Consider the following 14,610-nt stretch of genomic DNA (forward strand, 5'->3'; position numbering starts at 1 on the left):
ATCTCCCCCGGTAAAGGAGCAAGTCTGCTCTCTCCTCTCAGCCACCTCTTTTCTAACATCTCTCTGATTCACTCACTCTGTCCAGGTTTCAAGGCTGCTGCTTTCTCTCTGCTGCATTGTGGGATTGTCTCTTTGATCTGGCATGTTACCCAAAGGCATTCTCAAAGTCAGAATCTGACTGCACGTGCAGTAGTGAATGCAGAAGTAATGAGAGTGTACATGCTGCTTGAGCAGCCTAGTTTCACCCTGTTCCTTTGCTACTTACCGAAAAAGGACAGGCTTGTTGCTTCATCCATCCATTTCCCTGCTTCTCTGAACTGTTCTGTTCATTGTGTTCTGATTGTGTCGTCCTCTATGTTTATGTGCATGCTAATTTTGTGTGATTGTGTGTGTCATGTATGTGTATTTTTTTTTCCTGGACCTGCACAGAGCTCGCAGTACGTTCAGTGTGTCGCCGGTTGCCTGCAACTAATGCTCAGAGTGAATGAATACAGATTCGCCTGGGTGGAAGCTGACGGAGTGAACTGGTAATATTCAGTTTCTGTCACATTTTCACAGTATCCCACTAATGAGTATTTTAGGTTTCGGAAACTGTAGTTTGCCAAGCTGCAAGCTATTCTTTATTTAGGGTAGTTAAACTACAATCAAAACAAACTGTAGTCAAAAACAATAAAGGTTTTTGAATGAACAATCGCACAGAGAGTGACAGCATTAAATTTGAACAGATACATTTATACTGACTAGCTTCCATCTAAAAAACTAGAATTTTGAAGTATAGAAGCTAATTAATATAACAAAAACAGTAAAGAACAGCAGCATTGAACAAATGTTTTTGCTATTAAAAATTATTTGAAAACTGATTGTTTTTTGAATCTGTTAATTTACAGTACTGTGCAAAAGTCTTAGGCACATAAGATGTTTCATAAAAACATTTGTCTTAAGATGGTTATATATATCTTCAGCTTTAGTGTGTCAATAGAAAATATACATTTTAAACTCCAGAAAATTCCTTTTGCAAATAGAATAGAATAGAAGAACAGGGAGCTCTGCAACAGATGTCATGGCCCCCACAAAGCCCCCCACTGAACATAGAGTCAGTCTGGGATTGCATGAAGAGACAGAAGCAGTTGAGACTATATAGATAGAAGAACTGTGGCAAATTCTCCAAGAAGCTTGGAACATCCTATCTGTACCTAGGAGAATTGGTGCTGTTTTGAAGGCAAAGGTGGTCACACCAAATATTGATGTAGCTTTTTTTATGTTTACTGGACTTTGTATGATGTTAATTGATAAATGAAAACTTTTTATGGCAGTATTTTTGAAGTCATCCTCACTATGCAACATTTTTCACAAGTGCCTAAAACTTTTGCACAGTACTGTACATGAACCGTCCGTACGAACTGATTACTGGATTTCAAATGCTACATATGAGTGAAAGGACTGATTTGGTACAAACCATTTACTTGAACGAATCATACTTTCTAAAGCTACAAGAGAAAGGACTATTTAGAATCAACCGATTCACTAGAATGCTTCAGAAATTCCCACGTTACGTATTAGGACTTTTTAGGCAAGTGCATTTGATTATTCCCAGCAGTGAAGTTGTATGTGCCAATATTTGATTTTTTTTTTATTTTTAATTTTTTTAAATTTCTTTTTCCCAATTTGGAATGCCCAATTCCCACTACATAGTAGGTCCTCGTGGTGGCGCGGTTACTCACCTCAATGCGGGTGGCGGAGGACAAGTCTCAGTTGCCTCCGCTTCTGAGACAGTCAGTCCGCGCATCTTATCACGTGATTCGTTGTGCATGACACCGCGGAGACTCCCAGCATGTGGAGGCTCATGCTACCCTCCGCCATCCACACACAACTTACCACGCGCCCCATTGAGTGCGAGAACCACTTAATCACAACCACGAGGAGGTTACCCCATGTGACTCTACCCTCCCTAGCAACCGGGCCAATTTGATTGCTTAGGAGACCTGGCTGGAGTCACTCAGCACACCCTGGATTCGAACTCATGACTCCAGGGGTGGTATTCAGCGTCAATACTCGCTGAGCTACTCAGGCCCCCCTAAACATTTGACATTTATTTTTTTTAGTTACACTGTATGGCCAAAAGTATGTGACACCCAAATGAGGATGCCTATATGTGCTTGTACTATATGTGCATTTAATTTAAAACCAATGACATTAAAGTTCACCCAAAAAAGAAAATTCTCTCATTATTTATTCACCCTCATGCCGTCCAAGATGAGTATGACTTTCTTTCTCCTGCTGAACAAAGATTTTATGAAGAATATCTCAGATCCAAAAAGGACATAAAAAAATATAACTAAAATATTTATCTGTTAGTCACCCAAACCTATCATATCGCTTCTGAAGGTATGGATTTAATGACTGGCTTCTTATGAATTACTTTTATGCTGCCTTTATGTCCTTTTTGGACCTTCTGAGTTCTGATCACTATTCACTTGCGTTGTGAGGACCAGCAGAGCTGAGATATTTATTCTAAAAATCTTTGTTTTTGTTGAGCAGAATAAAGAAAGTTATACACTACCGGTCAAAAGTTTTGAAACACTTGACTGAAATGTTTCTCATGATCTTAAAAATTGTTTGATCCGAAGGCGTATGCTTAAATGTTTGAAATTAGTTTTGTAGACAAAAATATAATTGTGCCACCATATTAATTTATTTCATTATAAAACTAAAATTTAACTAAAAAAAAAAAAAGTTTTTGAAATTGATGACTTGGACCAAATAATAAAGAAAAGCAGCCAAAAGTGCCCAACATAGATGGCAACTCCTTCAATACTGTTTAAAAAGCATCCCAGGGAGATACCTCAAGATGTTGGTTGAGACAATGTCAAGAGTACATTTCTGCAAATTCTAGGCGAAGGGTGACTACTTTGAAGATGCTAAAATATAACACAGTTTTGATTTATTTTGGATTTTGTTTAGTCACAACATAATTCCCATAGTTCCATTTATGTTATTCCATAGTTTTGATGACTTTACTATTATTCTAAAATGTGAAAATAAAAAATTAGAATAAAGAATAAGTGTTTCAAAACTTTTGACCAGTAGTGTACATCTGGGATGGCATGAGGGTGAGTAAAAAATGAGAGAATTGTATAGATAGAACTATGCCTTTAATAGATAGTTGGTAGTTAGTCCACCTGAACAGCCTTTTCTCTGTAAGGCTTTTCAATAGATGATGGAATATGTCACGGTTTTGCTCCCGTTCAGACACAAGCTGCAGTGAGGTCAGACACTGGTGTTTGGCGATGAGGCCTAGCTTGCAGTCTGCATTTCAGTTCATCCCAAAGGTGTTCAGTGGGGTTCAGGTCTGGGCCGGTAAAGTTCTTCCACACCATACTCAGTAAATCAGTTATTTATGGACCTTGTTTTGGGCACGGGGCAAAAAGGGCCCTGCCCAAACAAAGTTGGAAGCACACAATTCTCTAAAATGTCATTGTATATCGTAGCAATAGCAAAATTAGTTTTCACTTGAATTAAGGGGCCTAAGGGACCCATTGATTAAAAGGTGTTGTCCGCATTCTTTTGGCCATGTTGTGTATTTACAGTATTGCACAGTAGACTATGTACTTTGCTAAAGCCCCTTTTATTTCCCCTTCCTCCCCCCAGTCCCTAGTAGTATTGAAGGATAAATCTTGGAGAACAAGTATCTCTCATTGTCCTAGCATGTTTTTAGTCCTGTAATCATAATGTTTCTTTTGTTTGGTAATGTACAGACGGTTTAAAAAAGATAACGAGGCTTCTCGAAAGAAATTTTACTTGAGAAAAAGAAAATAATCTTTAATGTAATGGTCTCATAATACATCACAAAAATGTGGGCTCTAATTTTTATCCCCCGTCTCAACCATCAAACCATCACGACTAACTTAGTAAAGAGCATCCTCTCAGCAGAACATTAGGAGTGAGATATCCTGCTGTTTGGTAACTCTGACTGATTTTTTCCAATACAAATTTCAGCATCACAGCAGTGCTGAGCAATAAGTGTGGCTTCCAGCTGCAGTACCAGATGATCTTCTGCGTGTGGCTTCTGGCCTTCAGCCCTCAACTCTGCGAACAGCTGCGGCGCTACAACGTGGTACCAGCGCTCTCTGACATCCTCCAGGAGTCCGTCAAAGAGAAGGTCACTCGCATAATCCTGGCTGCATTCAGGGTATGTGTCATGAAACATGGCTGCTTCAAACTCAGCTCATTAGCGGCACATTCTGACTTCCTGACTTTGTGAATCAGGGTTCCCATGGTCATGGAAAACCTGGAAATATCAGGGAATTTTAAAATTGGGATTTCCAGGCATTTAAAAGTCATGAAAATCATGAAAATCTTAAAAAGTCATGAAAAATAATAAATGATAAATGTACGTTTTTTTGTAGTTTAGCTGGAAAAAATTAATTGGGCAGAAATTGCTCTTTATAAGTGCATCTCTATAATCTTTATAAAATAAATTTGGAGGGAGAGAGAGAGCACAGAATTTTAAAAAACTGCTTCTTTCTCCATGGCAAAATCACACAACTACACTCCCCTCTCCGCTTCCACTCTCAACTACTCACACAATCTAGATGGTAGGTTTGGTAGATTAATTTAATTTTTTTATTTATTTAACAAAAACAGTGCTCATTAATCAACAGAAAAATTACTGTAAATGAGCCAGAGTTAGCCGTTTTGGCTAATTTTCATCTGTTGTCCTTGGCCAGTTCTTAAAAAGGCAACCTAAAATTAAAATAAAATAACTTATCACACATATCACATACAGATAATATATACTAACTAATACCTAATCCAGTACAATGCACACCCACCAAACAAACAATACAACACAGACTTGAATAAGTAGCAACACTACATATATAAAAAAAAAATTTAAAATACAACAAACGACAAAGATCAATGATGAGCAGACAAAACAAATAACAGGAAAGTAACAGAAAAGTTCAGTAGGCAGCTAGCATTCTAATGTTCACATATTTGATTGTAAACAAGCCACAGCTTCAGCTGTTCAGTGAAAGAGTGGTAAGAATTGTTTTCTCTAAAATGCATTGGTATTAAATTCCATTCTTTAGATGCTGTTACAGAGAATGCTGACTGACTGAAAGTACAACTTCGAATAGGAATGATGCAGTCTCCTCTTGTGGTACCTCTAGTAAACTGTGTGCTTGTTCTTTGCATGATAAATGTCTCAAAAAAACAAGAAAAAGATTAGCATATTTAACAAAATTTTCCTAGCTCAGAAATCTGTTCATTTAAAATTTGACAGCTGTGAAAGCTGTTAGGTTTCTGATCTAGAACTTTGAGGGTATGTTTATATAAATTTCAAGTGGCTTCATTGTCGATTTGTTGGCCTGTGCCCAGCTTGTCAGACAATATGTGGAATGATCATGGTGTTCATATATATCATAGCTGATTCATAGCTCAGTGATTTTCTCATTGAAAACTTTGGCATATTTATTTACATGAGTTTTAAAGGAAAGATCAGTCCAGACACCCAGATACTTAATCTCAGTCACAACTTGCAACTTTTTCCCAGATATCATTATATCTGGCTTTGGAGTAGTGCATGGCCGTTTTGAAGAAAAAAAAATACCAACAGTTTTGGTTACATTTAGCTTGAGACATGATCGATTTAGCTATGTTGTAACATGGCTCATTGCACTAATAAGTTTAGAAGCAACTTGCTCCTTTGTGCAACCGTGTGCATAAATTACTGTATCATCTGCATATAACTGGATGTCTACATCAGGACAAACAGAAGGCAGATCATTAATATAAAAACTAAATAAAAGTGGTCTGAGTATAGGTCCTTGTAGGACCTGTAGGGGTGTTAAGAATAGTGGATTTATGATTATGAACCTTCATATATTGTGTTCTTCCATTTAAATATGATTCTATCCATTTAAGTGAATCGGCTGAAAATTAAAGGAAGATAGTTTATTAATAAGTATTCTATGGTTTACCATGTCAAATGCCTTTCTGAGGTCAAGAAAAACAACCCCTACAGTACCACCCTTATCCATCATTGATTTAATCTTTTTCACACAAAAAACAGGTAGCAGTCTCTGTGGAGTGGTGAGCTCTAAATCCAAATTGCATGAGATGCAAGGTAAAATAACTGTTATTTAAATAAGAAACTATCCGCTCTGACACTTACTTCTCCACCACCTTGAATACAACAGGCAGAATGCTAATAGGCCAATAGTTACTGATAAGCTTGGGGTCACCTGCCTTAAAGATTGGTGATACAATAGCAGTTTTCCATGTATCTGGAAAAAATCCCTGAGAGATTGAGAGATTAATGATATTTGTGATGGGTGAAGCCAAGGTCTCTTTCAAAGACTTAAGCATTATAGAGTCCATACCATAGCAATCTTTGGCTTTGGAGGTATTAAGTGAGTTAATTATCCTTATTACATCATGCTCAGAAATGTTACTTAGACTGAACAGGGGTTTGGAGGCATCCGCTAGTACTTTGTCATTTATAGCCGTAAAACTCTGTCCAATCTCAGCAACAGAGTCAATAAAGTATACGTTACAAGCTTCAGCAATTTCTACTGGATCTTGCAATGTGCTACCATTCAGTTTTAACTAACTGTTTTGATAAGCCATTATAATTGACACCAATTAGCTCCTTAATATGCTCCCAAATTTGTTTAGTGTTACCTCTAGCCTCACAAATAATACTAATAAAATGTTTTGCTTCTGCCTTTATCAATCCTTTAGTAACATTGCGTAATATTCTAAATTCTGATATGCAATTTTTTTTAGCACATGATCCCTCTCCTTCATCAGTACATTTGTGTTCAGCCAGGGTAGAGAGTTCCTTTGACATTTCTTTCCTGGGAACTTCTTTATAAAAATTTGGGCTATACTCTGAAATTTGCTCATAAATGTACTGCTGTCTTCCTCTACATCCATTGCAAATATGAATTCATTCCAATTTGTTTGGTTTATTGTTGTTTGAAAATTCCCAAGTTCACTTTTAGGAATTTTAAAGTACTCAGAGGGTTTATTAATTATCTTAAATCTTTATTTGAGAGCTTTCTGGTTAATAATATCAAATTATGGTCAGATAATCCAGTGATAAGGTTGTATGTTTTCTCTACTCTTTCTGGCCTATTGCTAAAAATTAAATCAATCTGTGTTTGAGAGGATGCTGTTATTCTTGTAGGTCCTTTAATTAGTTGTGTTAGATCCACATTATCTGTAATTTTTTTCAAAGAGTTCCTATTTGTCGTCTTCCCAATTTATGTTGAGATCACCCAAAAGTATAATTTCTTTTGTAAAATCACATTCTTTAAGTAGCTTTTAAATTCATCATTAAAAACTACTGTTAGAAGGCGGCAGGCGATATAGCACAGCAAGAACAAACGACATGTGAGATGAGAGTGTTATGCGTAGTCCAAAACAATCTGGCTGCATTGAATAAGATCTTGTATGTGCACCATTACTCCACCACCTCTTCTCTCAGATCTATCCCGTCTAAATAAGTTATATCCAGGTACATCTAATGACGTAGATGGTGAGTTTTTATGTTACCATAATTCTGAAAGACACAAAAAATCTAAATTGGAGTCACATAAGAGATGGTTAACTTGTTCAGTTTTAGAAATTATACTTTGAATATTCAAATGCCCCCCTAAGAGTCCCCTGGGTTTTGCTTGGGGAACCCAAATAACTCTAGAATGATTACAGTTTTTAAAAACTTCAGTCTGTGATGTTTTTTGAAGACCGGGTTTACAGGTACAACCACACGGTCAGGAGTGTCTCCACTGTCCCTTGGTATGTTTGCTGAATAGATTTTTTGATTACAGGTGTGAGCTCTGTGATCTAGATTTTATGAACAGTTAATAGTTTCATGTTTTGTGTTTATTAAAGAGTACTCACTCTTCGCCGGGTTTAACACAGTTGATGGCAGAGATTTACTTAGCCGGGGCAAAGCTGTATGCATGACGATCCTCTGTGCACCTGGCGTCATAGGTAAAACAGCACTTCCAGGACAGATATCCAAATCCTCAGGCACCGGCATGCATGCTGAGCTCCACAGCAGACACCCATGGCCCTTCCCGTTCACTGTAGCCGCCAACCACCATTGTCCTCCCTTGTCCACAGCAGCAGTCGCCATCCGCTTCCGGCTCTCCCTCTCCACCATCCGTTCTCCGATCTCGCTCCCCTTCACAGCCACCAGCTACTCCCGACTCCCCCTGCCTGCCGCAACCTGCACCAGAGGGCCCGAGACATCCACTTGGCTGGGTGTCGATAGGACATTCAATGATTTCTCCTCAGCGTTCAGACAGCAGAGGTAGGCAGGGACGTGGTGTATCAGATCCATACTAGTGATGTCTCTAAACTCTACTAAGCCTACCTGTTGAACTTGACTAGTGAATGCAGTTGTCTGCCCATGCTGACTTGTGTTAGTCCGCGTTATGTTGTTTGAGTTTGGACCGGGACACTGATGGACATCTCCGGAGAGGAGCAAATACAGTGTAATGATCAAATAGCGGCTTGTTTGATATTTAGCTTGGTAAGATGTATTAATCAGGGCATTTTTTCCATAATGCTTAATGCCCTGATTATAATGTAAGGTTGTAAATGCAGGTAGCTTGTCATAGAAATATAAATTACTTTGAAAAGACGGACCTGTGTAAGAAGGTTAAAATAAAACTGTAGGTTAAAAGTGCAGCCAGCACACCTGACGAGCCTGCCCTGTCTGCCGCTATCTTGAATAGGCTTAAGGAACTTTGCTGCTGATACAAGGATTGTGGGTAACCAAAGTCAAATTCATCCCTCCCCTCCTCGTCTTTCATCTCAGTCCCTCTACAAATCTGTCAACAAAATCACTTAACTAAATATGCCACAATTACTGATATATTACATCTACTGACACACAGATGCTATTTTAACTGTTGTATTAAAACAATTTCCAGTCTATCAAGATTTGAACCTGTCACACTAAAAGCAAGAAATATTCCTCCCTAAGGCTGAAATCCCAGCATTGTCTCTGTTGACATAGCCAGTGAGATCGAAAGAATTACTGTCATAACAACCCTGCACTGTTAACATTGAGTCTTTGAGTTAGACACTTAACCCCAGTCATTTCCAGAGAGACTGTCGCTGCAATTACAGTACTTTTAGTATGTTGGTTGAAAGCATCTGCTAAATGAAAATAAGTAAAGGTGTCATATAAACATCTACTCAAATATAGTTAATGAGATATCAAGTCTGATGCCAGGCTATTCAATTCATAATGCTCTACCATTTTCTTTTTTTTTTTTTTTTAGATGGATAAAAAGTGCATTTTCCCATTCCTTTTCATATTCATGGGTGTGGTCTATTTCTCACTTATTTCAGATCAGGGCATCTCTCCTTGGAAAATGTGTCCTCTTCAAAGTCCATTAGCAGATCACTTATACTTTCTTTCTGAAAGGATTTAATTTTCCCAGAGCTTTCATGATGAATGCACCAAGAGCCCCATTATTACCTTATTAAGGTTGAAGACTGACAAAAGCGCTCATTTAAATCTTTTCCACACTCTGTCGCGTAATCAACCTTTCAGTGCTTTGCCATTTCAGACTAGAAACTAAAAAAACTCCATATTGCCCTTCCTGCACATGTTGATCATTTGAATTAGGATATAGTGCAAGACTAAATGTAGTCCTAAGGCATTTTATCTTTCGTTGGGCTTATTACTTTAACTCTGCAGTGCAGGCACATATTTGTTTAATACATGAAAGAGGCACAGAAAACAGGCTCCTTGTTATTTTCATTCTGTATTTCATTTTCCTGCTCATGGTGGTCTGGGTGCTGCTGTATTTAATGTTCAAATTAGCCCTGAAAGCTGGCTCTGTTGTTGGCATTAGAGTTAGGTAATGAATTCACTGTCCACGTTGCTGACGGTATTGAATTAAAGTGCAGCGCTTCATTCATCTCACCTGCTGAAGAGCTTATTAAGTTGTCCTGACCAGGTATTCTCTCTCTGTTCCTGTTACATGGCTTCCATTTTGCAGCTATCAATGGATCTGCCTCTGCACATTTGCCATTATTTATGTTCCACATCTGTGCACTCTTCACCGTAGTTATACATAGAGACCAAAGCAATGCTTAAAACACTGAAGATTAAGGATATTATCCAGGAATTAGGATATTGGTTTGTAGTCTAGCCTAGTTTCGAACTGCTATGCATGTTGATCAACCAATTATTGAACCTGATTATGGGCCTTTTTACATTATAACTTTTATTTGAAGTAAGTAAACAATATGTCTTTATAAAGACATCTTTTTTATTGATGTTATGTAGTCAACTGCATAGCTCTGTTCTCAGCATAGGAGATGCCATTATGTATATATGATGATTTGGTACATCATTTGGTCTGAGTCAGTTCTCCAAGGGAACAGATAAAATGAAATTAAATGACTGTTCAAGACCACAAACTGAAAAAAAAAAAAAGAAAATTATTATAGTCATTCCCAACACCTATAGCTACAGTATTTTCCTTGACTTTCTTTCAATCAATCTGTCAATTTATCGATCTGTCTATCGTTCAGTCATTATATTGATCTATCTGTCTAGCTATCTATCTATCTAGCTATCTAGCTTTCTATCTTGCATTCTAGCGTTCTATCATAACTCCCACCATCCATCCATCCATCGTAGTGGATTATCTAGTTATTCTCCAGTTGAATGTCTCTTTTTAAAATATTCATTTACCGGTACGTTTAGGAAAGCAAGCAACACTGACTAGTCATCCATCAATGCCTTATTTCCACTGAACGAGAAGGCAGTGTTTTAGTATGCATAGATGTAAAATGTCATAGAGGAAGGTGTAGGGCAGCACTGTGCCAACAATCCATCATCTTGTTATCGGCCACTGTACATTGGGCTGGTCAGATTTCTGACCTGTTCACAGTGAGAATGATTTATTAAGTATGCTGCAACACCAGCATAATGTCCAGAAATGTTGTTTGTATAAATGTATGAAGACTTCCTCTCAACTTTTGAAATGGCATGTTAGATGAGAAGTAATACATGCTGTGCATCTGGAATAGGGTTTGATAAAGGAGATGACTCACTATAATACATAATTCATAAAGTACATCAGCATTTTTTGTTGTTCTTGTTAATGTTTGACTTTCCCAATCTCAAAATGATTATAGGTATGAAAACTTTGTCTGAGATAAATGTTTCCAGACTGCATAGAATTTGTTTACAGCAAACCTGTCAATATCCTGTCAAATTGCCTTACAGCAGTCTGCATTGAAACAGGCTGCAAATTAAAATGCCAGCGCTGTTCATCACCTCTTTAAAATGCATTACTCACGTAATTCAACGCTGCAGCGCTCGCTCTATTAGGAGTCTGCCACTGTTGCTTGATATGAACTCTTCCTTTGTACACCTATAACCCCCACCACCATCACTCCCTCTGTTAAAAATCTTTGCTGCCCTTCATACATGCAACAGCATGACATCCTGACGTAATACAGGATGGCAGAGCTTTCGACTCTAATTGTTCAATTTTGTCAGGGGCTTTACGGTATTATAATATCATTGTTCTGCTGATTTAAAGCTGCTGAGAAGCAATGAGATGCCTAATAATTACTTAGTTTCTTCTCTGCAAGCTGCAAATTGAAGCGTCTCAGAAACAATAATTCAGGACCATCGAAATGAGATCCGGTTCTGTTTCATCAAAGTAATCAATGCTTAACTCGTTTTAGAGTCTTCTGTGGGTGCTTGAAAAGAAATGAATTTGTATGCTTCCTTGAGTCTGTCATAAAACTTGCAGCCAAACTCTGAGGCTCTATCAACCCAGCAGAAATGGGGAAAAAATTGGATTCACTTGATTATCAATATCCTGTCCGTTTTTTTTTTTTTTTAGGGGTTCTAGCCCAGAGGGACAAAACCAGTGCCAAAAGATTCTATGGAGTCTAAATATCAATAGCTGTCAAAAAACGTTTGGACTTTCGATTCACGGTAGCTACGGCACGCCAAAATAAAAGAAGTGGGCGTTGCCACTTTTACATAAATGGCTATAACTCTTGAACAAATTGAAATATTTTCACCAAACTTGACATACTTATGTATGGGCTCAATCTGAGGACGCATAAAAAAATCTGCGCGGTTTTGCCACTTGGTGGCATTATAACAGGAAAAACATGAAATTCGCTATAACTACAGAACCGTTGGTCCAATTGGCTTCAAACTTTGCATGCAGTGTGTGTGTCTTAGCTGCCATCATTGTTTATGAGGACATTTGCGTATGTTGAGAAACATGGCCGCTATCGGCCAATCAGATTTCAGTAGCTATTAGACAAGGTTAACAAAGGTCGATCGGAACGAAACTCGGTGGACCTATTTGACTCTTGGCCTAAGAGGTGTGTGCACATTTATTTTTTTTAAATCAGCCACTGGGAGGTGCTATCACGATTTTTGTGTGACTTTAACGGTTTTATATAATGCAGTGTTTTCAAAAAACACAAGTAATTCATGTCATATGATAGCTCTTCTCATTCTGAACAACTTTGCCTCAAGAACCATTGGTGTCAGTCAAACCATTCATTTTGAGATTAAGTTAAAAACATACTTTTGCGAACTAGTCCTAGGTTTTTTGCTCAGTTCAAACGAAACCAGTGCCATAAGATACTTTGGAGTCTATTTATCAATAATTATTATAAAAATATTGAACTTTTGATTTTATGTGTCGATTGCATGCCAAAATATAAGTAGTGGATTGGGCCATTTTACTTAAATAGCTATAACTCTTAAACGGAATGAGATTTTGTCACAAAATTTGACACTTATGTAAGGGCTTATTCTGAGGACAAACATACAAAGAAATGGGTCTTGGCCACTTGGTGGCACTATAAAAATAACAAAATGTAAAATGACTTTAACAACGGGACCTCTATTCCCATTGAGTTGGCAATTTGTATTCAATTTGTGCATTGTCTGTGTTGCATATTGTTTAAGAAATGCTTAATATAATGCAGAACATGGGCTTAAAGGCCCTATGGTGCCTTAACCCCAATAATTGCTGCTTGCAGCTATATTTATTATTATTATTATTCTGCCCTAAAACTGATTGTGCTGACCAAACCATAAGGCCTAGAGACATGAAAATTTCAGGGATGGTAGTAGCCCGGCTGGCTCGCCGTGCGCATTGACAAGGCCTGATCGGCCCATAGGTGGCGCTATTTTATTTATTTTTATTTTTATTTGTCCTTTATTTAACCAGGAAATAAAACTCACTGAGATTAAGAATCTCTTCTACAGAAGTGTCCTGGCCAAGACAGGCAGCCGCAGATGTTTACAGTCTTAAATAACATATAACGATACAAATACAAATGAAAAAATACATTCTCAAAGTTAAAAGAGAAAAAATATTTAAAAACATTTGCAAATCGATATGTCTTTCTCAAATTCTCAAAAAAGATATTTAAAAGTACACATTGACATGAGCCTTTTTATCTTTAAATCATTTTGTAGAGTGTTCCAATCACAGGTGGCAGCTTGTTTCCCTAATTCTGTTCAAACAAATGGAACTGAAAGGGTATAGAAATTCTGAGAATGTAAGGAATACTTCACAGTAATTTTCTGTTGGGTAAGAGAACAGAGATATGATGGCAATAAGCCCAAAAGTTATTTATAAATGAACAGATACCAATGCTTTAGTCTACGTGTGGACAATGAGTGTCAAGTGACCCTATTATACAACTCACAATGATGAGTAGTAAAGTTACAATTTGTTATAAATCTAAGTGCACCATGATAAAGTTGCTATAGTAAACAAAAAAAAAACCAAACAAAATAAATAAATAAAAAAAAAATCACATTTTGGGCCATAAATCTTGAACAGTTAATGTTAGAAACAAAATTATTTTAAGATCCGGACATTTTTGCCTCCGCCCCTTCGTTTTCACACTATTTTTGATTGTTTGAAAAAAATTCAAAACAAACTCGTCCTAGGCCATTCGCCCGAACGGAACCAAACCAGTACAGAAAGATTCAGCATAATCCTAATATGAAAATATATCCAAGTAATTTTGGAATTTTGATTTATCACCAAACGTTACGTCAAAACGTACGTACTGGGTGTGGCGACTTTACAGAAATGGTTATAACTTTTGAAAGGATTGAGATATTATCTTCAAATTTGGAACATTTATGTATGGAGTCATACTGACAACATACAAAAAAAGTTGCATGCCACTGCCTCTTGGTGGCACTATAATAATTAAAAAACTAAAAATGGCTCTAACTATGGAACCGTTGGTCCGATCGACTTGAAATTGTGCATGAAGTGTCTTTGTCCAAGGTGCCATCAACAGAGGACATTCGCATATCTTGAAAAACATGACCACTATCGACCAATCAGATTTCAGCAGCTTTTATATAGGGTTAAATAAGGCAGATCAGAACAAAAACTGGTGGGCCTGTTTGTTTCTTGGCCTAAGAGGTCTGTGCAATATTGGCAACCGGGAGGGTTCTGTCGCGTTTTACATGCGTGTAACTCTTTATATATATACTGCTGTGTTTCACAAAGAAACACATTATTCATACCATATTGTAGATATCCTCATTCTGAACAACTT

The 14,610-nt window shown here is 37.4% G+C and overlaps 1 protein-coding gene across 2 annotated transcripts in view; it reads left to right on the forward strand.

Moving 5' to 3' along the window:
• atp6v1h (ATPase H+ transporting V1 subunit H) overlaps nt 1-14,610 on the forward strand; it is a 62,620-nt gene that overhangs the window by 17,720 nt on the left and 30,290 nt on the right. For both annotated transcript variants that reach the window (XM_051701602.1, XM_051701603.1), the window contains 2 exons: nt 430-527; nt 3,997-4,189. In XM_051701602.1, coding sequence (XP_051557562.1) covers nt 430-527; nt 3,997-4,189 — 291 coding nt within the window. The remainder of the gene's footprint in view (nt 1-429; nt 528-3,996; nt 4,190-14,610) is intronic.

The sequence above is a fragment of the Myxocyprinus asiaticus genome, chromosome 6, assembly GCF_019703515.2.
Source record: "Myxocyprinus asiaticus isolate MX2 ecotype Aquarium Trade chromosome 6, UBuf_Myxa_2, whole genome shotgun sequence".
Classification (NCBI taxonomy): Eukaryota; Metazoa; Chordata; class Actinopteri; order Cypriniformes; family Catostomidae; genus Myxocyprinus; species Myxocyprinus asiaticus.